Here is a 25,638-nt window from a genome sequence, read left to right as displayed (position 1 = left end):
CAAAACATCCCAAAGGTGTTCTATATGATTCATGTCAGGACTCTGTGCAGGCCAGTCCATTACAGGTATGTTACTGTTGTGTAACCACTCCGCCACAGGAGTGCATTATGAATAGGTGCTCGATCGTGTTGAAAGATGCAATTGCCATCCCCAAACCGCTCTTCAATAGTGGGAAGCAAGAAGGTGCTTAAAACATCACTGTAGGCCTGTGCTGTGATAGTGCCATGCAAAACAACAACGGTTGCAAGCTCTCTCCATGAAAAACACGACCACACTATAACACCAGCACCTGCGAATTTTACTGTTGGCACTAAACATGCTGGCAGATGACATTCACCGGGCATTCGCCATAACCACACCCTGCCATGGATCGCCACACTGTGTACCGTGATTTGTCACTCCATACAATGTTTTTCCAGTGTTCAATCATCCAATGTTTACGCACCTTACACCAAGCGAGGTGTTGTTTGGCATTTACTGGCATGGTGTGTGGCTTATGAGCACCTGCTTGACCATGAAATCCAAGTTTTCTCACATCCCACCTAACTGTCATAGTACTTGCAGTGGATCCCAATGCAGTTTGGAATTCCTGTGTGGTGGTCTGGATAGATGTCTGCCTATTACACATTACGACCCTCTTCAACTGTCGGCGGTCTCTGTCAGTCAACGGAGGAGGTCAGCCTGTACGCTTTTGTGCTGTTCATGTCCCTTCACGTTTCCACATCACTATCGCATGGGTAACAGTGGACCTAGGGATGTTTGGGAGTGTGGAAATCTCGTGTACAGGCATATGACACAAGTGACACCCAATCATCTGACCTCGTTCGAAGTCCATGAGTTCTGCGGGGTGCCCCATTCTGCTCTCTCACGATGTCTAATGACTGCTGAGGTTGCTGATATGGAGTACCTGGCAGTAGGTGCCAGCAAAATGCACCTAATATGAAAAACATTTGTTTGTGGGGGCATCTGGATATTTTTGATCACATGGTGTAGTAGTCAGTCCTACACTGAATATTTTGATGTAAGAGACCACTGACCTGACATGAATAGCTAGTTTTTTTTTAATTAGCACAAAGGGGTTAAACCTTATAGCAAATATTTAAATTGACGACCAGTGTTCTCAATGCATGCATTGCATGATAATCCATGGACAGGACTAAACTCTGGGTTCAAAATTATTTGATTTCATCACTTGCACATCATGATTTTGATAAGAATTTAATTCCTGCTCTCCATTAGTTCTCTCCACGGTGCATGCTTTAAAGTACGAAATACACAAGCAAGTTAGTAGATGCTTCTTGATTAACTTATTCATACATTATACTACTTCCTCAAATTAACTGTGTGAACAAATCTTTGGCAAGAACACTGGCCAGCTGTCTGTGGATTTAACAACCAAGTTATTTGTAAATTTCCATTCACAGTGATAAATTTGCTTTGGCAAAGGAAAATATTTCTCTGTATATTAGTTCCACTTTCTGGGCACTACATACAATTACATCACACATTAAATCCATGTCTATGAATTCTTAAGTGAGTTATGTTCCATTTTCAACAATAAGTCATAAGCTGTAAACTGAGGTAAATTCCACCATGGGCACACCATGGATGACTGTAATTATATTTTCTAACATTCTACTTGGCGTGCCAATTCTTTTTTGCATGAGTAGGCGTGTGGGATATTCAGTATCCCACCTTCTATGGTAAGTTATAATTTATTTAGGAATCAGTTAAATATTTATATTTATTCACTGCATTATAAAGAAATCTTTTAGAACTCACTGTGGCCCTCAGGATATCCATAACTGTACCATCCGAATCCCCCCAAAGTTCTTTTACATTTACATGTTGACCTTCCCTCATAAGTAAAAAACACTGAACAGTGTCATAATTTCACACCCAATCCATAATTTTAAAATCTCTTGTACATTTGTAGGTTGTTCTAAGGTTGGCAATACATTTGCTAGAATGGAATACTATCATATTTATTATATCAGTTCCATGGTAAGTGTAAATATGAATGACTAATCAACACCTGAACCCAGTTCCTCTCTATTAGAAGTCCAGAATTTTACCAGTGTATCAAACAGGATATTTGATGTATAGAATTACGTAACTTACAGGTTCATTTCTTTGGATTCTCTTTTGTGCTTGGATGTAAATCTTTCTGTGTTATACTGTGAAATCAATAGTGAATCATATTTCTTTGATGTTCTCTGCTTTCAAGTATTTGTTATGGTTTAAACTTACATTGGCTACAAAAAGTCAGAACAAAGAAAACAGCCTGTTCATTCTCTCTGCATATTCTTTTCTGTTCTATCCTTAAACTCATTCCGTTGTTCTACAAGCATCTCTGCATTGGCTTATAATCAAAAACCATTATTTAAACATTCTCTGAGCCACAGATGATAGTATTTGAAGCAATGTCCACTGTGCTTGATGCATTACTTATGCTGCAAATCATTAAAGTATAAGCCAGCAACACTTCAGCACAATTCTGCCTGAGTTACTTTGATTTAATACTTTTATCAGAAAGACATAAAATGAGTGTCAGGAGGTTCCTTGAATTTCAGTGACATATGCAGAAAATATAGTATTCTTAGAAAAAGAAAAAAAAACATTAGGTGTATTAGTGTAGCAAACATTTTCTGCATGACTTCCATTAACTTATTTCAAATATAGGCCTAAAGATTGCTTGGAGCATAAGACTGGATGTATAAAATTCACGATACTAGGAGATGAGAGCTGTCATTTAAATCAAGCAATTTTCCAGCAAGATATTACCAAATATATGTGTACACATAAGCATTATTTATGAGTTTCACTAATTTTATTACACAAACAGTATTGTTATTTACCTAAGTGGGAAATATGAAGACTGGGAGAAATGGTGTGGCCTGGAACTATAAGACCACCTGTATAGCCTCTCAATAATGGCTGCATAGGCTTCACATTCATCATACTTTCTTCTTCTTCACCAAAGGTTGTTTCCCTCGATTGCGCTGTCCTCGTTTCCTGCGTTATTATCTGAACAAAAAAGTTGCTTTGGACAATATATAAAATACTATTTTCATAAAATATTTTTACTTGATCAAAATTGTGCAGATAATGGAAATTACCTTATTGGAGTTGTCAAAAGTGGTCTCTATCATTTTTGACAGTGGCTTTGCTATTTCAGGCCCCTTTCCTCCATCACTGCCACTCTCTGAACTTGGCTGGAAAATTACACTGCTATCAGATGAGATTGATCGACCAGTTGAATTTGAAGTTGAATTACTAGATTCACTCATTTTGGTGCCAGATTCAGTTGATGCAATATTTGGCATTGGCGAGACCATTGCTACACTGACAGCACCACTTGAGTTGTCATCCCAACCAAACTGTTTCTGCCGAGGTGGCAGTGCTGGTTTAGTTGGAATTGTAGGAGTTTCATCTTTATTTGTTTTACTTGTTCCTTTAATAGCAGCCATGGGTTTAGGGATACTGCTACCACCAGAAGTAGTATTCAATTTGGATGTCTTTGGCTGAATTAAATTAGAAATTTTTGATTGTTTAATAGGATTATCAATTTCTGCATAGTGGAAGTCTGGCATTTTACTTCCAATATCAGATCTGCTTCCTCTCACTTCAGTCTCATTGTTAACTTTTGGAACTGTGCGATGTGTTTGTTTTGGCGAATCATTTTTACGAGCAGTTTTTGGTGAACTGCTTTTCACAAGTTTATTCCTGAGCCCACGCACAACAGATTTTGGGCTGGGTCCATCGTTGCAAGGTAATGCAGCACTGAAAAGCAAGATCATAATCAAAGTAATTTCAGTTTTGCTATTTACTTTACTACTACGAACATAAAATTGAAAAAAAAGTCTAATTTTAATAGTTAACAGAAAATTCCCTTATCATTTCGTAAAGAGAACACTTTTGGCATACTCTTATTTGGCCTGAGTATTAAAATTTGCAAGTACTACATAGGCCTCCATCCAACTTTACACCTCATGAATCTCTTAGTTACGTACGATTAACTTTACAATTTAGTAGCTTTATTTACAACACTTTTTCTATTGTGCCTGGCCTGGAACACATATTTTACAAACGGTGGGTCTCCTGCCTGTAAGTAGCTTCTGTCTTTTTAAAAAAAAAAAAAAAAAAAAAAAAAAAAAAAAAAAAAAAAGTAAGTTTGGAGTTATTGAAACCTCTGTTATCTTGACGGGAAAGATAAATGCCTGTGAACAGAAATTTGTGAGTAATCGTGTGGAGATGCAGAAAGAGCATCTTCACCCTTACAAATATATGCGTAACATATACGTAACATGAAGTATCTCTTTTACCTTGTTGCTGTTTTGACATCACTACACAGGCTGGTCGAAGAATCGCTCTTTTCTGATCTCGCAGAACTGAAGCCACTTGAACTCGATGTTCTCTTCGAAACGACGGCATTACCTAGATAAAGAAACATCAGCTTCACGAATGCAGTCACTTTCTGTTTTTCTTTAAATCGAAACGACGAAAAGTTGTACCGGGTCGTACCTCCTTTTACCCTTTCAATTTTTTCCTTTGAGTTAAAAATCTTCAGCTTATCAAGCATAGCGTTTTTACCCGCTGGTATCTGATTGTTGCTCGGTAAACTGTAAGGGCTACTCAAACCTCCAGCAGGCTGTCTTACGGACGATCGGTTACTATTTGGTGGGGTGTTACTCCTTGTACTGTAAAACACAATATCTTCATTTGTAGTTTCATTTGTCAGTAAATATACAGAACAATGTTACGAATAGCAGTACAGCCTTTCCTGAAATCTGAAGTATGTTTCTCTGACCGAACCATGCAAATGACACACAGTTAAACTTCGCGCCGTCTTTCTATAGCTTTTGTACAGCAAACACACATGAGCTGACTGCGCGATCAGTGTACTTGTCACAGTCATTTTTCGTCTCTTCTGCATTGTCTGACAGTTATCGAACTTTACTTTACGCATTGAACACTAAATCACGCACGACACGCAAAACAAATTTACAAACATCAGCCTAATCTTCGCACAAGTGACAGCCTCACAACGTCTCTTTAATGAACTAAATTCTTTGAAATGTGCGAGAGACATCACACTTCATCTGTGGCGTCAAACGTAACAAAGCGGTTTCTTCAGATTGCAGGCAAGGTCTGTCTTGTTGTGGAAACAATACAATATAAATCAGTGTTTTATTGTTTGACTGATACTCAAATAAGGAATTAAAATACTTCAGATAGGAGCGATTAAAACTTTTCACGGTGTCGAAAAACTGTTGGTATAGTAAACAACTACTGAATTGTTAGATGTTATCCCTCGATGTGACAAAAATATGACTGGACTCAAAAGCAACAGGAACCGAGTACACTAGGAAGAATCTTGCACTCTGCAGCGGAGCGTACAGTCATGAGCCCTTCTGACAGACAGCTGCTTTGTGCCGCGACGAAACCGAGTCCACGGAAGGGAGATGAGGCCCTTGATCGAGTACTGGTATGGCACAACACTGTCACGATTTGTAAGAGGGCCATATTGTATGCTCCGTTGAAAAGTCTGACAATATTATGATACAGTTACACCCTCTGATAGTCTTGCTTAAACATAGGTCCAACTGCCCGCATCTCGTGGTCGTGCGGTAGCGTTCTCGCTTCCCACGCCCGGGTTCGATTCCCGGCGGGGTCAGGGATTTTCTCTGCCTCGTGATGGCTGGGTTTTGTGTGATGTCCTTAGGTTAGTTAGGTTTAAGTACTTCTAAGTTCTGGGAGACTGATGACCATAGATGTTAAGTCCCATAGTGCTCAGAGCCATTTGAACCATAGGTCCAACTATGGCCCGCTTTTGTCTTTGATGTAACCTATGTGAATCGAAATTATCTGCTCTGTGAATCCACAACTTCTGTGTGCCTCTATAAGATGTTTCCGCAGGCGAGGATCCAAGGGGGGAGGTGGCCATGTGCGTCATGAGCCCTTCCAACTCCCCTAAAAAGCAAAAGTGCTGTACTAACCATTGATGTAAAACAAATTAATACTGAAACTGTTTTTATATTTATTATTGTTGAAATCCTAGACATATGTGGCACATTAAATGTGAGCGCGTAAGCTATATTTGGGTGGGTGGGATAAAGACAATAAGACTGTGACAGCCCACCCACTCTACTCAGAACCGAACCTTGGACCCTCGCATTGACACCAACAATTTTAGGGTGTGATAGTTGCCTACCCACACTATAAGCAGGCGAAGTGGGAGCTCATAACTCGATGCACCTCCCAGAAAGTCCCCTCGTTAGCAATAAGGATTGGAACGATCACATAGGCTCAGTCGTAGGTAAAGCAGGTGACAAACTTCGGTCCATTGGAAGAATATGAGCAAAATGCAATCAGTCTACATTGCATGATTGCTCACAATTACTCGTGCTACCCATACTGCTAAAGTGTGCGGCCCCTGTAACAACTAGGACCAACAGGGTATGTAGAACGTACACGAAGAAGGGCAGACGAATGGTCACAGGTTTATTTGACACATCGGAGAGTGTCATAGAAATGAAAAAACTGAAATGGCAAAGACCTGAAGATAGACGCAAACTATCCCGAGCCAGCCGACTGGCAAAGTTTCAAGAAACAGCATTAAATGATGACTCTAGGAAGATACTGCAACCACCTACGTATCGCTTCCATGTTGATTGTGAGGACAAGATTAGATTAATTACAGCAAGTGCAGGAGCAAGAATGGAACGATCAGACAGGCAAAGCAGGTGAGAGACTTCGGTCCATTGGCATTCTTTCCCCGCTCCATATGCAAATGGAACAGGAAGATACCCTAATAACTGGTACAATAGGAAGTAACCTTCGCCATCACTTCACAATGGTTTGCCGAGTAAGGATGCGGATATGGTGAATTTATACCGCTTCGGATTTATTTTTCTGTCGATTTTCGCGCCGGCCGAAGTGGCCGTGCGGTTAAAGGCGCTGCAGTCTGGAACCGCAAGACCACTACGGTCGCAGGTTCGAATCCTGCCTCGGGCATGGTTGTTTGTGATGTCCTTAGGTTAGTTAGGTTTAATTAGTTCTAAGTTCTAGGGGACTAATGACCTCAGCAGTTGAGTCCCATAGTGCTCAGAGCCATTTGAACCATTTGTCGATTTTCGCAATTTTGTTGGTAAAAGCGTTGATGACATTCAAGTAAGTTGTATGTGATAATGCTCCTTTTTAATGGCGAAAGAGGGCATAGAGTTATGAAGAACTGAACTGCCACGGTGCTAATGGTGAATATTTATTCAGGAGAATCGGTGCTCAGAAGCCGAAGGATCAGGTCAGACAATTATTATTCCTGCCATATACCCGGAGGCGAGCAGCTGTGAAGTTTAGAGTTTAGGTTAGAGTTTAACGTCCTGTCGCTGTCTATGCAATTAGAGACAGAGTACAAGCTCAGCTGAACAAGGGGCAGAACATCGGCCATACCCTAATTCAGAGATTCACAAATGGTTCAAATGGCTCTGAGCACTATGGGACTTAACTTCTGAGGTCATCAGTCCCCTAGAAGTTAGAACTACTTAAACCGAACTAACCTAAGGACATCACACACATCCATGCCCGAGGCAGGATTCGAACCTGCGACCGTAGCGATCGCGCGGTTCCAGACTGTAGCGCCTAGAACCCCTCGGCCACAGGGATTCACAGACGCAGGTCGCATGCCCCACTGATACCTGACGGAGGCGCGCCACTCACCGTTAGTTCTTGTAATTTTGTCGGTTTTTTTTCTCATATTTCATTCCCTCCCGAAATGGGGAGAGCGAGCCCTTGTAGGATTTAGCACTTCTGAGCCCAATGTAACTGCTATTGGGGCAAGGGGGTCTCAAATCTCTCACGGCAAGATAGTTTTGAATTTGCGGAAATTGGAAATTTGTGGTAAGTTCCTATGGGAGCAAAATGCTAAGGTCAACGGTCCCTAGGCTCACATACTACTTAATCAAACTAACTTACACTAACAAGAACACACACACCCATGCCCCAGGGAGGACTCGGACCTCCGGCGGGGAAAGCCGCGCGAACCGTGGCAAGGCGCCAGACCGCACGGCTACCCCGCACGGCTGAACTTGCGGCCATTATGTATTCACGTAAGGGGTTTGCGATCAGAGTGCTAGTAAGGCTGCACACCCCTATCCCAATAGAAGGCATCATCCTATTAATCCTACAAACTGCGGGAAATCTGAGGTGGGTCTGACGGGCACTCGCTCCTTCTGAATACGAGGCATTGTGGGATCTCTTTCGGTTGAACCTCTGCGAGCTTCAAGTGACAATTTGCCACCCTCCTCCCCATTCGATGAGAACTATTACAATACAAGTTTTCATCATACAGCGGAAGTAATTACTGCTGAAAGTTTTTGCTACATGCAGGCCCTCACAAGCGTAATACTCTTTTTCTGTTCATAGGAAAGAACAGCGAGATTACCGCTACATTCTTCACATAATCATACTGTGCCGCGCGGGGTAGCCGTGCTGTCTAGGGTGTCTTGTCACGGTTCGCGCAGCTCGCCCCGACGGAGGTTCGAGTCCTCCCTCGGGCATGGGTGTGTGTGTTGTCCTTAGTGTAAGTTAGTTTAAGTTAGATTAAGTAGTGCGTAAGCCTAGGTACCGATGACGTCAGCAGTTTGGTCCCATAGTCCTTACCACCTAATTCCAATTTTTTAATCATACTGTGCTTATTGTAGGAAGCAATTAATTCACGTCAATCGAAATATGCGACATGCTTTCAGTATGTAACAGTCTAGCGTCACCTTCTGAGCAGGTTTCGTTTTACACACCCACACCCACCCACACACACACACACACACACACACACACACACACACACAGCCGGCCGGTGTGGCCGTACGGTTTAGGCGCTTCAGTCTGGAACCGTGTGACCGCTACGGTCGCAGGTTCGAATCCTGCCTCGGGCATGGATGTGTGTGATGTCCTTAGGTTAGTTAGGTTTAAGTAGTTCTAAGTTCTAGGGGACTAATGATCACAGATGTTAAGTCCCATAGTGCTCAGAGCCATTTTGAGCCACACACACACACAAACGCGCGCGCGCGCGCTTGTAAATGTCACTTTTTCGATGGATATCCTGATTGATGTAGAAACCACGGAAATGATTTCACGGAATACGTTACATCCTGCCAACTAAAAATATGCCTGATAGGACAGAGAGGTCAAAACCGAGTGATGAAACTGCACATCATAATTAAAGGATCACTTTTTCGAAACGAAAATGGTTCAAATGGCTCTGAGCACTATGGGACTCAACTGCTGTGGTCATAAGTCCCCTAGAACTTAGAACTACTTAAACCTAACTAACCTAAGGACAGCACACAACACCCAGCCATCACGAGGCAGAGAAAATCCCTGACACCGCCGGGAATCGAACCCGGGAACCCGGGCGTGGGAAGCGAGAACGCTACCGCACGACCACGAGATGCGGGCGTTTTCGAAACGCCGTAATTGTCTCCCATTGAATGAAATCTAGCTCAAATGTGCCTACAACGTTCCTCTCCGACGGTGCAAAAGCGTGGTGACCTGTGACGTCACCCTCGGGTTCAACGACACTTCAAGTAGCCGAACAGCAAGGTGTCGTCACATGTGAAAAAACGGGGCAGGGCTCAGAAGTTCATGCGAAGTGTCAGGTGGGTCAGTGATGTCAAATTAGCACCAAATTTCACCACAATTCTGCCCAACGCCCCCGTGAACGTGTCACACTAGGGGAAGGTCGTCACACCCCTTCTTAAACACATTTCACCTTCTTACAACGCCTCTGCGATGGAGGTCAGAACCACGACTTTCAAAGTTGAAATTACGCGGTTTCCATATGGGTGGCCTAGAGAACATTTCAAGCACGTCGCCGCTAAGTATCCAAACGCATAACCTAGAGGGTGGCATAAAGGGCCTCAATGGAATCACGTCTTCCCTTGTGGCGTTGATTCCCACACATTTCGCCTTCGAAAACGACAGTTCGGCGTGCGGTAACAGGAAGACGTTCTCGGCAACCTTTGACTCTGCTGAAACCCCCTGGGCGATTCAACCCCTCTCTAAGGACGTCTCGTGCCTGTAATCCCACTGAACGTGGTCGCACGCCTTTGGAGTGTTAGAGCGGCCGCAGTTTTTGCTCTGGTGTATAGGGTGGAACCACTAGAGCCCATTGAAAGTCATTCGACGATATTTGAACGTCATCCGAATCAGCAAAGAGTGTTTACGCTTTTTCAGCCCACCTGTGGCATGATCACAAGGGGTGTGCGACAGTGACAGATGCACGAATAAAACGGCGAAGGGTCCCTCAATGATCGTTCAGATCGGCAACACCCTTCGTGCTACCTGCACAGCTTTCTTGAGCACTTTAAAAATCTACATATACAGGGATTCCTAGGCGCTGGTGTGACAGGCAGCGATTTCGACATCCCTGAGCTGAACGGCTCTACGTCGCTGAAAATGGTTCAAATGGCTCTGAGCACTATGGGACTTAACATCTATGGTCATCAGTCCAACAGAACTTAGAACTACTTAAACCTAACTAACCTAAGGACATCACAGAACACCCAGTCATCACGAGGCAGAGAAAATCCCTGACCCCGCCGGGACTCGAACCCGGGAACCCGGGCGTGGGAAGCGAGAACGCTACCGCACGACCACGACCTGCGGACTACGTCGCTGAACTAACGTCTTCTGGCCGCATGCGAAATCTAAGTATACTAAAAGTAGTATATTAGTTTTGCTACTTGAGCAGAAAAATAAATGAACTGAAATAGGATATAAAATTCAGACTGGCGACAGCGAGCAAAGCTTTTCTCAAAAACGAGAAATTCATTAACATCAGTGCAACGTGGGGTGCTACAGAAAAATGCTGAAGATTAGTTGGGCAGGCAGTTTAACTAATGGGGAGGTAATTAATCGAATTGGGGAGAAAAAAAATTTTGGCCCAACTTCACTAAAAGGAGGGTTCGGTCGACAGCGTACATCCTGACGCATGAAGGAATCAGTCGGGAAGTGTAGGGGATGGGGTGAGGGGGAGAGGGGGAGTGGATTGTAGAGCAAGACCAAGGCTCAAAAAGAGAGCGCAGGTTCAAACGGATGTTGGTTGGATGTAGTAGTTAAGCAGAGGTGAAGAGGCTTTCTCAGGATAAATAAGCGTGGAGAGCTGCATCAAAACAGTCTTCGTATTGAAGACACAACAGGTTACTGCCCTTTATTTCGAACAAAGTAGCATAATAGTTAAAACAATGGACTAGCACTCTGAAGAGTAGGTTTCAAATACCTGTTCCGCCATCCAGATGTAGGTTTTCTGGTTTTGGTTCAAATGGCTCTGAGCACTATGGGACTTAACTTCTGAGGTCATCAGTCCCCTAGAACTTAGAACTACTTAAACCTAACTAACCTAAGGACATCACACACATCCATGCCCGAGGCAGGATTCGAACTTGCGACCGTAGCGGTCGCGCGGTTCCAGACTGTAGCGCCTAGAACAACTTGGCCACCCCGGCCGGCTTTCTGGTTTTACTAAATATATTTCGCAGTTCCTGTGAAAAGAAATTTTTTGGTCGGAAGCAAATGTGGCTCTTTGGAACTTATCCTTAATGTTCATTCCAGCTAAAAGCAAAATTCAGGCTGGACCGTTTTCTTACTGTAACACTTTACCACAACTCCACCTTAAACAGCTGCTCCGTCAAGTTGATACACTCAACTGTCAATACCAAAACTAGTCTTCAACAGGTAGCAGTAACTGGGAAGTAGGCAAGTCCTTGTAGCCCACTTCTGCTACAGTGCCAAGTACAGACACGAGAGGCGAAAGCCCTCCCACAAAAACGGGAACGTACTCAATTTCCCCGTCTCCAGACTTGTCTCTAAAAGTCTAGATGTTTTACAGTCTGTTGATACCGCTCCCTGGGCGTTTGCTAAAGCGAGGCTTTTCTGCCGGAAAGCAAGTGATATACTGTGGCCGGTCGTTGTGACCGAGTGGTTCTAGGCGCTTCAGTCTGGAAGCGCGCTGCTGCTACGGTAGCAGGTTCGAACCCTGCCTCAGGCATGAATGTGTGTGATGTCCTTAGGTTAGTTAGGTTTAAGTAGTTCTAAGTCTAGGGGACTGATGACCTCAGATGTTAAGTCCCGTAGTGCTTAGAGCCATTTGATATACTGTGGTTCACCGGATCACGAAAGTCTTTGCACTGTTTCATCGTCATGTGATGAAGCTGTATACATCAGGTGAGGCGGCGCCTAGCATTTTTCAGTATGATGTGTAGATTATAGACAATTACTCGACGACAAGAAATACATTTTCGTGCCTCATGTCGAACTTCCGACATTATGGAAGAATGTGGAACTTTCGGGAAAGGATGACGATGGATGATTGATGATTTCTTAGAAAACCACTTATCAACACTCGATGGTATTTGAAAGTTAAATTGGGACACCCAGAATAACATCAGGAACCATTGTCCTGGGTACAATTATATAGGAACCCGTAGCGATCATTTGTGGCTAAAGTCTTCATAGCATAGAAGTTCCACAGGATAGGGATCCGTTCTCGCCCCATCTCATATCGAATACATTGTCTTTTACTCTCCAGCTTATAAATGAGTGTCCAATGCTCTTTTCTCATCAAAATTTTGTTCGCAAAAATCGTTTCACATGGACGACTGAGATAAACTAATCGCTACCTTCAAACGCATTAATTATCGCACTATTTTTGTTTCCATTTCATTAAAAACAATCCTGTAAGCAGAAGGTAGGTTCAGAGGGTCACATCCCGCCCACGCCATGGTTATTATATATGGAGCCTAGCTCACTTCATCCCTGTTTTAGGAACTATTCCGACATTCGCCTGAAATAATTTAGGAAAACCACGGGAATCCTACATCAGAATGATTGGGTAGGGATTTGGAAACGGAAAAAGATCAGTATTAGACGTCTACAAACATTCCAGGTATACTAATTTAGGTGGCATTTCCCGGTTTTCCCATTTAAAACATGACTCTCTATTAAACCCTGTCGGGACACGGAAAAATCCTAATTACATCAGCATGGATAATATTTTACATTATAAAGTCTCGCTCTTTCCGCTTTTAGGCCGAAGAGAGTTACTGTTACTCCACGCAACGGCCACTACATCAAACTTAATTCCATTCAATAGCTTGTCAAAGTCGATCATAACACCTGGTTGTTTTTTTGTTACCGTGCATTTACAGTTCGTGAAGTATTTTTACAAGTGAACTGACGGAGCAAATGTACTTCTCTTTTCGAAAAAGAAGCAAAACGTGGAAACTGAAATGCAAGGCTTACTCATGGCTTAACAGAGGTAAAGATGATTATAATGCTCACTGTGCTGCGTGTTGCCCATATGTTACAATGTCTCACCGAGATGAAAATAACTTTTAAAAAATCCCTTAAAAATCAAAAAAAATGGCGCTGAGCACTAAGGGACATAACATCTGAGGTCATCAGTCCCACAGAATATATTATGTTTTTCACTGACGCCAAGTGGGTTGTGTACATCTTTATAGTCTGCCAATAAAATTAGTTTTACATTTATTAGTCATGAGTTCCTTTATATTCATTAATCTTATAATTTAACTGCAACTATTTACACAATTTACTTCATGTATCTATAAAGACAACACTATTGATTACTGTAACTCTTGTTATAAACCGTATGGAGATTTCATTTATATGAAATGACAAGGGTTTTGAGTATCTTTTTTGCTTGTGCCTTTGTCCCGCAGTTTTCGCAGGGTCAGCATTGTTACAATCGGATTTGGCACAGTTAATTAGAAGGGGTGGGCAAATGCTCTTCCTGCTGCCACCCCATACCCCCCAGAACGGAATCAGTGTACCCCAACAGTCTGCGTCTAGTGTAAACTGTGAAATAGTGCGAACATGGTGCAGATGTCTGTGAAGCGTGTAACTGAGGCGGGATGTGAGGAACAACCCGGTATTCACCTAGTGGGATATGGAAAACCGCCTAAAAACCACATCCAGGCTGGCCGGCACACTGGCCCACGTCGTTAATCCGTCTGGCGGATTCGATCCGGGGCCGGGCGCCTACCCGAGTCCAGGAAGCAGCGCGTTAGCGCTCTCGGCTAAACTGGCGGGTCGACAAGGGTTTTGAGTATAATTGTATAATATATTTGATTGAACAGTTAAATTAAAATGTCCTATCAACATTACGGTAGGTACGTATGCCATTCTATTTAGAAGTTAAAAACTTTAATAATGCATATAATTGTTTCATCAATAACTGTAAATCGTCAGAGGGAACCCACCGTATTACGACAATGAACTTCCTATCAATTCTACTTCTGTACCACAAGCTGCAAAATGCCAATAACTGCAAAATCGGACGGTATATTTTGCATTACTTCTTAACATAAATGGCGACTCCGGCTTCCACTTCAACTTTCAGAGTAGTTCGTGGTCCCCGCATAACAGTAAATTCTGTTGTAAATTTCTTACTCGTAGTGGGCGTAGCGAAACGAAGCACAACCACTCTCGATAAATAGATAAAAAAAAGTAGCAGCCATATTGCCACACACCGCCGCTAACTAGCCAGGCAGCCGTATTGCGTGCACAAATCGTATGCGAACCATCAGATTGCCTGGGATTTCCATGCGACCAGCGACTGATCGCTGCCATTTGCCAACACACGTGCAACCTCCGAAGTGATTGGTCACCCATACGCCGATCCGTCGCTCGTGTGTGGGTCCATTTAGTCGAGGATCACTTCCAATCAAGATATGGTGGTGGTGGTTAGTGTTTAACGTCCCGTCGACAACGAGGTCATTAGAGACGGAGCGCAAGCTCGGGTTAGGGAAGAATTGGGAAGGAAATCGGCCGTGCCCTTTCAAAGGAACCATCCCGGCATTTGCCTGAAACGATTTAGGGAAATCACGGAAAACCTAAATCAGGATGGCCGGAGACGGGATTGAACCGTCGTCCTCCCGAATGCGAGTCCAGTGTGCTAACCACTGCGCCACCTCGCTCGGTAATCAAGATATACCGGGTGATCAAAAAGTCAGTATAAATTTGAAAACTGAACAAATCACGGAATAATGTAGATAGAGAAGTACAAATAGACACACATGCTTGTAATGACATGGGGTTTTATTAGAACCAAAAAAATTACAAACATTCAAAAAATGTCCGACAGATGGCGCTTCATCTGATCAGAATAGCAATAATTAGCATAACAAGGTAAGACAAAGCAAAGATGATGTTCTTTACAGGAAATGCTCAATATGTCCACCATCATTCCTCAACAATAGCTGTAGTCGAGGAATAATGTTGTGAACAGTACTGTAAAGCACGTCCGGAGCTATGGCGAGGCATTGGCGTCGGATGTTGTCTTTCAGCATCTCTAGAGATGTCGGTCGATCACTATACACTTGCGAGTTTAGGTAAACCCAAAGCCAATAATCGCACGGACTGAGGTCTGGGGACCTGAGAGGCCAAGCATGACGAAAGTGGCGGCTGAGCACACGACCATCACCAAACGACGCGCGCAAGAGATTTTTCACGCGTCTAGCAGTAGGGGATGGAGCGCCATCCTGCATAAACATCGTACGTTCAAATGGCTCTGAGCACTATGGGACTTAACATCTATGGTCATCAGTCCCATCGTACGTTCCAGCAGGTGTTTATCAGCCAGGCTGGGATGATGCGATTCTGTAACATATCGGCGTATCTCTCACCCGTCACAGTAGCAGTTTTTCTGTCCAGCGCCATCTATCGGACATTTTGTGAACTTTGTTTTTTTGTTCTAATAAAACCCCATGTCATTCCAAGCATGTGCGTCAATTTTTACCTCTCTATCTACATTATTCCGTGGTTTATTAAGTTTTCAAATTTATACTGACTTTTTAAGCACCCTGTACATCACTCTTGCTCTCCCATTTCCAAAAATAATAAAACATTTATCGTAATTCACTAATATGGCGAAGGTTAAAAAAATAAAAGAAAACAGCGACAAAAATGGAAAAATACGTGATCTTACCTGTTGGGCGGTAGATGCTTGTCAGGTATAGAAGCTCGGGGCGTGGACTTGGGTGTGGGGATGAAGGACTGCACAGCAGCCGAGGGGCTCGTAGACCGGGAACTGCTGCTGGACACGGGCTTAGTCGCACCTGTGCAAACAGCACGTTAATAAGGCTCACAGCCTTACCGGCAACTGCGGCGTCACACAACTGTAACACATCTGACAAACAGTGCGATTAAAAATATTTGAAGTGGCTACACTAATTTGACGTATTTATGTTTTTTTGACATTATATTACGGAGTTCTGCAGTCATACAGATGAACTCAGCCTTTTATTTATAAGCACAGCTGCGCTCTACTAAAACTACAGTTCGGTAGTTCTGGTACAATACCTAAATGAAGTAGTACGACTTCTCTTTTATTGTTAGTTAGTTTTGCACACAATCAGAACCGCATATCGTTCAGTGTTAGTCCTTTGAGTATTTTACACTGATTAGCCAAAACATTATGACCACTGCTCACCGCGACATTGGATGTCGCTTGGTGGAGTTGCGCGCACGCGATGCAGTGACAAAAGTATGCAAGCGGAACAGACACGGACGGGGGATCACCCTAGCGAAGATATGGGCTGCAAATGGGGAAATCCATTGAGATAAGCGACTTTGAGAAAGGGCAGATTATTATTACGCACAGCCCGTGAAAGAGTGTCTCGGAAACGTCGAAGCTGGTTGAATGTGGACTTGCTACTATCGTGAGCACCTACGGAAAGGGGTAGAATGACAATGAAACTATCGCTAGGCGCTAAATTGTTGGACGTCCACGACTATTCACAGAACGTGGTGCTCGGAGGCTTGTTTGCTCTGGTTTTTTAATCCCATGCTTCTTGACAGAGCGTAGAGGAACGATGCGGGAGACCTGCACCGCCTTACTAGGCAAGGTCTTAATGGAGGTGGTTTGCCGTTGCCTTCCTCCGACCGTAATGGGAATGAATGATGATGATGAAGACGCCACAGCAACACCCAGTCATCTCGGGACAGGTGAAAAGCCCTGACCCCGCCGGGAATCAAACCCGGGATCACGTGATGGGGAAACGAGAACGCTACCGCGATACCACGAGCGGCGGACTTTGCTCTATAAAGTGGGGTAGATGATGCTCTGTGGCATCTCTGCCGGAAGAGGACAATGCTGGTGCACGCACGAGTGTTTCCGAGCACACCGTTCATCGTACATTGCTGAACATCAGAGCTCCACACAGACCCTCCCTATGTGTTCAAGTGGTGAGCTAGCGCCATCGTCAGTTAACGGTTGCAGTAGTCACGGGATCATCGGGTTTCGACCGTCGATTAATGCAAGGGTGTCGACTCTTCGGGTGAATCACATTTTTCCTACACTAGGTTGATGGTCGTCTCCACATAAGCCGTCATCAAGGTGAACGGCAGCTCGAAACGTGCAGCGCGCCACGGACGCAGGCTGGTGGGAGTAGTATTATGATATGGGAGACATTCTCCTGCCCTTTCATGGGATGTGTGGTAGTAACCGAAGACACGCTGACAGCTGCTAACCACCTGCATCCCTCCATGCTTGATGTCTTCCCTCTTGGCGATGTCATCTTTCAGCAGTATAATTGTCCGTGTCTCGGAGCCAGACACTGGTTTAAAGGGCATTATAGTGAACTAGAGATGATGTCTCTGCGAGCAAATTCGTCTGATGTAAATCCTTTCGAACCCATCTGGGTCGCTATCGGGCGCCATCACCGCGTACGCAAATCAGCGGCCCGTTATTTACGCAATTACATGACCCGTGCGTAGATATTTCATGCCACGTACCTCCTCAGACGTACCAACAAACTGTCGGATCTCTGATACACAGAATCATTTCTTTCCAAAGGCGGACAAACAAGCTATTAAGCAGTTGGTCATAATGTTTTGGATCATCAGTGTATTTCCTTACAAAATGTAAACTGCATTTTATAAGTAATACAAATTTGTTTATCGCATAATTTCTGCGCTTTTATGTAACCAAAGCAGTTACTTTTAATGCAAGCGCAGTTTACATGCACAAAAAATGAATGCATATAATTATTTTTGTTATTTTTTACTCAGCAGAACGTTCTTCATTTTAATCAAAGGCAAGGATTTCCTGTTACTACTGAGAAGTGCGGAAGTTGTTTATGAACAACAGAAACATATTTTGTATAATCTCGAAGAAGTATGTTTGATTTTTGTTTTGTTTTTTGTTTTGCCTTTTTTTAATTTTACCTTTTTTGGAAAAAAATTGGTTTCCTGGTGCTATACAATAAATCTGTATTGCTTTTTTATTTTTACTACAATATCACTTTGTTTTACATTACAAATCAACAATTTTCGAATAAAACCAGACTTAAAAAGTGATAGTTTTAATGTTGGTATAAATACCTTTTATTTTTAAGTAACAGACAGGAGGATAACTACATAGAACTAAAATGTTCCATGAGTTATGTGGCCTTTTATGTACCATCACTCAGTTTCTAAACGGTTCATCGCCGGCCGGAGTGGCCGTGCGGTTCTAGGCGCTGCAGTCTGGAGCCGAGCGACCGCTACGGTCGCAGGTTCGAATCCTGCCTCGGGCATGGATGTGTGTGATGTCCTTAGGTTAGTTAGGTTTAATTAGTTCTAACTTCTAGGCGACTGATGACCTCAGAAGTTAAGTCGCATAGTGCTCAGAGCCATTTGAACCATAAACGGTTCATCGCTGCCGCTTTCTAGGGGAACCTAGTAAGAGACTGATCGCATAGGCAGACAAAGCTATCGAAATGAGGTGACACCCGATAGGTATTCAACACACCTAAATGTTCAGATAACGCTGTTACGGTCTTAACTGAACAAAGCTGCTAGGAAAACTATCGTAGTCTACTCTGTCTTACGAAGCCTACGGTAGTTTTACGACTCTACTTACTAGTATTCAGTGTGACCACCTTTGCAATTTTCCAGGTATTGAGTTTGTAGACAAGTTCAGCCCAAGCAGTCGATAATGATCTATCTTTTACATGAACCTACATAAAAACATTGCACGGAATATAGTCGGAAGAGTGTGGAGACTGCTATATAAATTTCCGAATATAGTGTTCATTCGTGAGTTTTCCAGAATAGTGATAAAGATTTAACTATCGTCGAGATGGAACTGAGATAGAGCGCCATCCTACTGGTAAATGAAGTCCACATTGTCGATCTATTTTGTTGCGACATGAACCACTTTTCCAGCATGTCCAAATACATGTTTCCAGTAATTATCTGTGTGATACAGAAAAAAGGACGTGTAAAATGCCAACTGTGAAATGGTTCAGAATACGTTTAACTGTTAATGAGTCACGAAGATGTTGCACAACAGTGCAGAATTCTCTGTGCGCAGATTCACACACAGTGTCTGTTCACTGCACCATTCAGTAAAATGTTGCCTCGATACTAAAGACAGATTTTTTACGTAAGCTTTCACAGTGTCTGTCGACATCTTTACTGGGTACTACGGTCTGGTGGAAGAAAGCGGAAACTTATGCAACAATACAAAGTTTTTTGAGTTTTCTGATACGGTTGTCAAGATCGGCAATATTGTATACAAAACACCCAATAGCACAGGCATACTCATGATTGATCACATTTGCGTAAGTCGATGTGTGTTCACAAAGTAAAGATTCCTATTCTCCCAAACACCTATTACCATGGCTGCAAAATAAACTTTTGATTTGCAATAGTGTTGGTAACTCGCAAACATTTACGTGTAATTTTATGTCTCTTTTTAAAGTTAAGGCCAACGGCCTTGGCGCAGTGGTAACACCGGTTCCTGTCAGATCACCGAAGTAAAGCGCTGTCGGGCTAAGCTAGTACTTGGATGGATGACCGTCCGATCTGCCGAGCGTTGTTGGCAAGCGGGGTGCACTCACCGAGTGAGCCGTTGTGAGGCAAATTGAGGAGCTACTTGATCGAGAAGTAGCGGCTCCACTCACGAAAACTGACAACGGCCGGAGAGTGATGTGCTGAGTCATGCCCCTGCATATCCACATCCAGTGACGCCTACCGGCAGAGGATGACACGGCGGTCGGTCACTCCTTTGGGCCTTCCGTGGCCTGTTCTGTCGGAGTTACATACTTCAGCAAGAAAGATTGTGCTTCTTGCTTAAGTATGTAAGTACCGTTGGTCACCGTGGAGGGCGTTACCGTGCGCCCACGTGTTGTTGGCCGTTATTTAAGCTCATGCAGAGAACCAACCATGCATAGTTACCAACCGTGCACAGGCAGGGTGACCACTCCAGCGAGCGACCAAATGGGTATAAAAATCTGTTTATTTATGTAACTTTGACTAATTGCTTGTAGATTACGTACATGATTACTTACTAATATTATAACTTTACAGTGTAAATTGCCCTGAAGATAACCCCATCGCGGGTTGAAACCGGTTGGCGACAAAATAAATAATGCGATTGTGACTCTCATTTTGAATAATTGATTATAAGTAAACCAATCGCTGTTATCTCCACGCAACTATGTTGTCTAAAAATTTACGATTAGCTCTTTCTTAATGAGGCAGCACTACAAGGTTCACCTTCCGTGCGCCCGTAACCATTTCGGTTGGCAAACTCGCTATTGGATACTTGAATTACTAACAGAGTGGTCGAGATTTCCCTCCACTCGAGATGATGGACGTGTGCGTGTAAGGAGACGCCGAGGTGAGCAGTGCAAACCGAATGTTGTCTAAATCGGCAGATTCAGTGATGGGTTGTGTGGCATCAGTATTAACGACTCTAGAGATCTAGCAGTTGACGGTGGCTGCCTTACTGCTGTGGTGCACTTCGAGTAGATCATGATGGACCATTACGGTGGGCGCGATACTGGCCCTAAATTCCGTCTCATGCACGATAATGCCACGCCGCATGTAGAGGGAATCGCCAGGAATGTCTTGCAGAGGCTGGACATTCAAGTGATGAGTCCCTACCTCATTCACAACAGATACATATTCGGCTTGTTGCGCAACAGACTCTCCAAGAACTCTCAGAAGCTCTCCGCAGTGAACGGGAATGGATACGCATACTGTCATCTCCTTAGGTTCATGCGGAGCGTGACATCTCTTTGTCAGGCTGAGCAAGGAGGGCATGCGAGATACTGGAGTTCTCGAACTCTGATTAAATCAAACTGTGCCCAACTAACTTCCGATACTGTTTGGACCAGGGTTTCCCAACCTTTTCAGCTGGCGGACCCTTTCTACAGTCGAAAATCCATGGCGGACCCCTAGTCAGTCAAGAGCACAGTAACTTTAAATTTCAGAGCGAAACCCATGGGAACTGAAAGCTTCTTAATGCTAGTGCCACGTTCCCAATGACCCCCCTCTCCCCCCTCCCCAAAGTATCAATAGTCTTCGGAGCTTCTTGTGATTGTTCTTCCTTTGGTCGTCCTCCCTCCTCCTTCATTTCAACTGGAAACTACCCTTGTTGTGAAGACGATGGAGAAACCGTACCCTTCTTCAATGATCCCGACTGCAGCCACGGATCCATGTTAGAAGTAATAAACTGGTGAAAAATCGACTTATGAAATAGGTAGTGCACTGACAAAGCAAGTTCAACATTTAACGATGCCTGGGGCCGCATACGTGCCACTGAGCGCTGTGATTGGTCGACAAAGCTCGCTCCGCGCATGCGTAAAAGGTTTGAGCGCATCTAGCGCCGTGAGTCGGGGCACAAACGACCCCCGAATTGTTGCGAAACACTCAATCAGAGAAGCCGCATTCTCCGGCACTAAACTGTGTATGCGTTCTCACTTAGGAACCGCAAAGGCTGCTTGGGAATACGACCTGAAGTAAAAGTACACGTTTTTCACACGAAAAGAAATAGTGATGAATTTGATTTTCACATTTTTATTCAATAATTTTACTCATTATTTTACACGATTTGGTGAAAGTTGGCCGCGGAAAGAACCGTCGATATTGGGAAGCCGTGGTTTAGACATTTCGGTTTCTAGTTCAAAAAATGGCTCTGAGCAATATGGGACTCAACAGCTGTGGTCATAAGTCCCCTAGAACTTAGAACTACTTAAACCTAACTAACCTAAGGACATCACACACATCCATGCCCGAGGCAGGATTCGAACCTGCGACCGTAGCAGTCGCGCGGTTCCTGACTGAGCGCCTAGAACCGCTAGACCACCGCGGACGGCTGGTTTCTAGTGATTAAATGCTTATACAGGGTGTTACAAAAAGGTACGGCCAAATAAAGAAAAGATGTTATGTGGACATGTGTCCGGAAACGCTTAATTTCCATGTTAGAGCTCATTTTATTACTTTTCTTCAAATCACATTAATCATGGAATGGAAACACACAGCAACAGAACGTACCAGCGTGACTTCAAACACTTTGTTACAGGAAATGTTCAATATGTCCTCCGTTAGCGAGGATACATGCATCCACCCTCCGTCGCATGGAATCCCTGATGCGCTGATGCAGCCCTGGAGAATGGCGTATTGTATCACAGCCGTCCACAATACGAGCACGAACAGTCTCTACATTTGGTACCGGGGTTGCGTAGACAAGAGCTTTCAAATGCCGCCATAAATGAAAGTCAATAGGGTTGAGGTCAGGAGAGCGTGGAGGCCATGGAATTGATCCGCCTCTATCAATCCATCGGTCACTGAATCTGTTGTTGTGTCAATCCTCATTTCAGTGCAAATGTTCTCTTTATGGATGAGACTTCATTCCAACCTGATCAAATCGTAAATTTTCACAATCAACATGTGTGGGCTGGCGAGAATCCGCACGCAATTGTGCAATCACGTCATCAACACAGATTTTCTGTGAACGTTTGGGCAGGCATTGTTGGTGATGTCTTGATTGGGCCCCATGTTCTTCCACCTACGCTCAATAGAGCACGTTATCATGATTTCATACGGGATACTCTACCTGTGCTGCTAGAACACGTGCCTTTACAAGTACGACACAACATGTGGTTCATGCACGATGGAGCTCCTGCACATTTCAGTCGAAGTGTTCGTACGCTTCTCAACAACAGATTCGGTGACCGATGGATTGGTAGAGGCGGACCAATTCCATGACCTCCACGCTCTCCTGACCTCAACCCTCTTGACTTTCATTTATGGGGGCATTTGAAAGCTCTTGTCTACGCAACCCGGTACCAAATGTAGAGTTGCTTCGTGCTCTTATTGTGGACGGCTGTGATACAATACGCCATTCTCCAGGGCTGCATCAGCGATTCCATGCGACGGAGGGTGGATGCATGTATCCTCGCTAACGGAGGACATTTCCTGTAACAAAGTGTTTGAAGTCACGCTGGTACGTTCTGTTGCTGTGTCTTTCCATTCCATGATTAATGTGATTTGAAGAGAAGTAATAAAATGAGCTCTAACATGGAAAGTAAGCGTTTCCGGACACATGTCCACATAACATACTTTCTTTCTTTGTGTGTGAGGAATGTTTCCTGAAAGTTTGGCCGTACCTTTTTGTCACACCCTGTATTCGGCAACACTTAAAAACTGTTTTTTTCAGCAGTATAGTTCATATTACTGGCATGCATGTAAAAATTAGAGATGTGGAAGGGAAGAGAGAACAGAGATAAAAATAAATAAACTGACCGGCGTTGTGCACGGTGGCCGGTGAGGGAGCAGCTCGGCGGCCTGGTGTGGGGATGCTGCTGTGTCCGGGCCCCGCATGCGCCTGCGCGCCCTGGGCTTGGGCTTGCGCATGCGCGTGGGCCTGCTGCTGCTGCTGCTTGCTGAATGGGGCCGGCAGCCTGCTAACATCACATGAGAGCCGTGCGCAACACTGTTAGTACTGCGCCATGGATCCTCTCTCTCTCTCTCTCTCTCTCTCTCATACACTAAACACAAAATAAATATATGTATCCAAATTTAACCCTTTATTTGGCAAATGGTGAAAATAAAAACAAAAGAATTTTTTCAGTGCTTATATTTATTTATTATGCTTAAAGAAATACAATTCAGTCAGTTTTAGAAATTTTTGACAAAAATTATGAAAATTATGAAATGTTACTCACAAGCAACATTGCCAGCAGTAGACCACATTTATACATATTATAGAAAAAAAGTGGTTTCCAATAACCTCAAGCAAAAGGTTTCCTGTACCTGAATAATTTAATTTATAAACACATTTATGCATTCCTGCTGTGTAATAGAACTGTTTCATATTCCCTTCTAGTTCTTCTTGCAATGGAATTTTTGGAAACAGTTCCTCTTTGGAACGAAGCACAATACTAGATTGCATTTTGAACACATGACTGTAGAAAATCCAGATGGACAATAACGACAACGACCTTTGGGACCGTATACAGGCCAATGCTCCGTATTATCAAATCGGACATCTTGTGTAACAGTCGGAGCTGTTGGCTTCCTCCTCTTCTTTTGTGTCCGCAGCTCGTGGTCTTGCGGTAGCGTTCTCGCTTCCTGCGCACGGGGTCCCGGGTTCGATTCCCGGCGGGGTCAGAGATTTTCTCTACCTCGTGATGACTGGGTGTTGTGTGTTCATCATTTCATCATCATTGACGTGCAAGTCGCCGAAGTGGCGTCAACTAAAAAGGACTTGCGATACGGCGGCCGAACTTCCCCACAAGGGGCCTCCCGGCCAACAATGCCATACGATCATTTCATTTCATTTCTTCTTTTGTGGTGGTGTTATGTCTATTGAGGGCATTCCTACTTTCCTTTTCCCTGAAAACATCAAACCATTGGCAATATCTACCCTGAATGACTTCAGTAAGGTCTTCTTGTCCAGAGATTCTCTTCGAAATACCAGCCAGGCATTTACAACACTCAGATCTAGCATAAATCCAAACAATCTCATGTACCAACACCTAGTTTTTGTTGGTACTCTGTAGAGCTCTATCAGCATACCAGCAAAATCAATTCAAATGGTTCTGAGCACTATGGGACTCAACTGCTGTGGTCATAAGTCCCCTAGAACTTAGAACTACTTAAACCTAACTAACCTAATGACAGCACACAACACCCAGCCAACACGAGGCAGAGAAAATCCCTGACCCCGCCGGGAATCGAACCCGGGAACCCGGGCGTGGGAAGCGAGAACGCTACCGCACGACCACGAGATGCGGGCAAAATCAATTCCTCCCATATGCTTGTCGTACTGACGTACAATACTGGGACAGGGTACATCATTTCTTCTTTTTTCATTGCTGTCCCATCATTTTACTGTTGACAGTGGTTGGACACCACAAAATGAGCTTGCAAGTGTCACGATTTGATTGTTTTGAATATCCGCCGTAAGCATATGTAACATACTAATGACACATGTCCCAACTATGGGTAATGTTGCTCACAGGCAACATAAAAGTTTTATACTATTTACGTAATTCAAAACAATATCTGATTCAAATATTTCTGCTGTAAACTCACCTCTGGGTATTTCTTGAAGAAACTCTGCTAAGATTACCGCCAATTTATTGAAATCCACTCATTCAGAACCAAAATAAGACACCCCTGTTGCTCACACGAGGAGATTTCTGTAACACCACTGCACAAACTGCCATCTCGTGGGGAAAACCAATTCTATGGTATAAATGGAACAGCGTATGAGTGGTTTAAGTCATATCTACAGAACAGGAAGCAAAAAGTCTCTTTATATGCTTCAAGTGATTCAAAGCA

General features: G+C 43.7%; 1 protein-coding gene across 1 annotated transcript in view; it reads right to left on the bottom strand.

Annotated features, from left to right (window-relative positions):
• The window catches only part of LOC126248102 (protein sickie), a 687,677-nt gene that overhangs the window by 188,124 nt on the left and 473,915 nt on the right, over positions 1–25,638 (bottom strand). The window contains exons 3-8 of the mRNA XM_049948773.1: positions 23,596–23,756; positions 16,007–16,136; positions 4,525–4,700; positions 4,326–4,437; positions 3,120–3,783; positions 2,859–3,027 (exon numbers count right to left, since the gene is read on the bottom strand). Coding sequence (XP_049804730.1) covers positions 2,859–3,027; positions 3,120–3,783; positions 4,326–4,437; positions 4,525–4,700; positions 16,007–16,136; positions 23,596–23,756 — 1,412 coding nt within the window. The remainder of the gene's footprint in view (positions 1–2,858; positions 3,028–3,119; positions 3,784–4,325; positions 4,438–4,524; positions 4,701–16,006; positions 16,137–23,595; positions 23,757–25,638) is intronic.

The sequence above is a fragment of the Schistocerca nitens genome, chromosome 3, assembly GCF_023898315.1.
Source record: "Schistocerca nitens isolate TAMUIC-IGC-003100 chromosome 3, iqSchNite1.1, whole genome shotgun sequence".
NCBI lineage: Eukaryota > Metazoa > Arthropoda > Insecta > Orthoptera > Acrididae > Schistocerca > Schistocerca nitens.
Note: the sequence above shows the minus strand (reverse complement) of the source record. Positions and strands in the feature narration are given on the sequence as shown.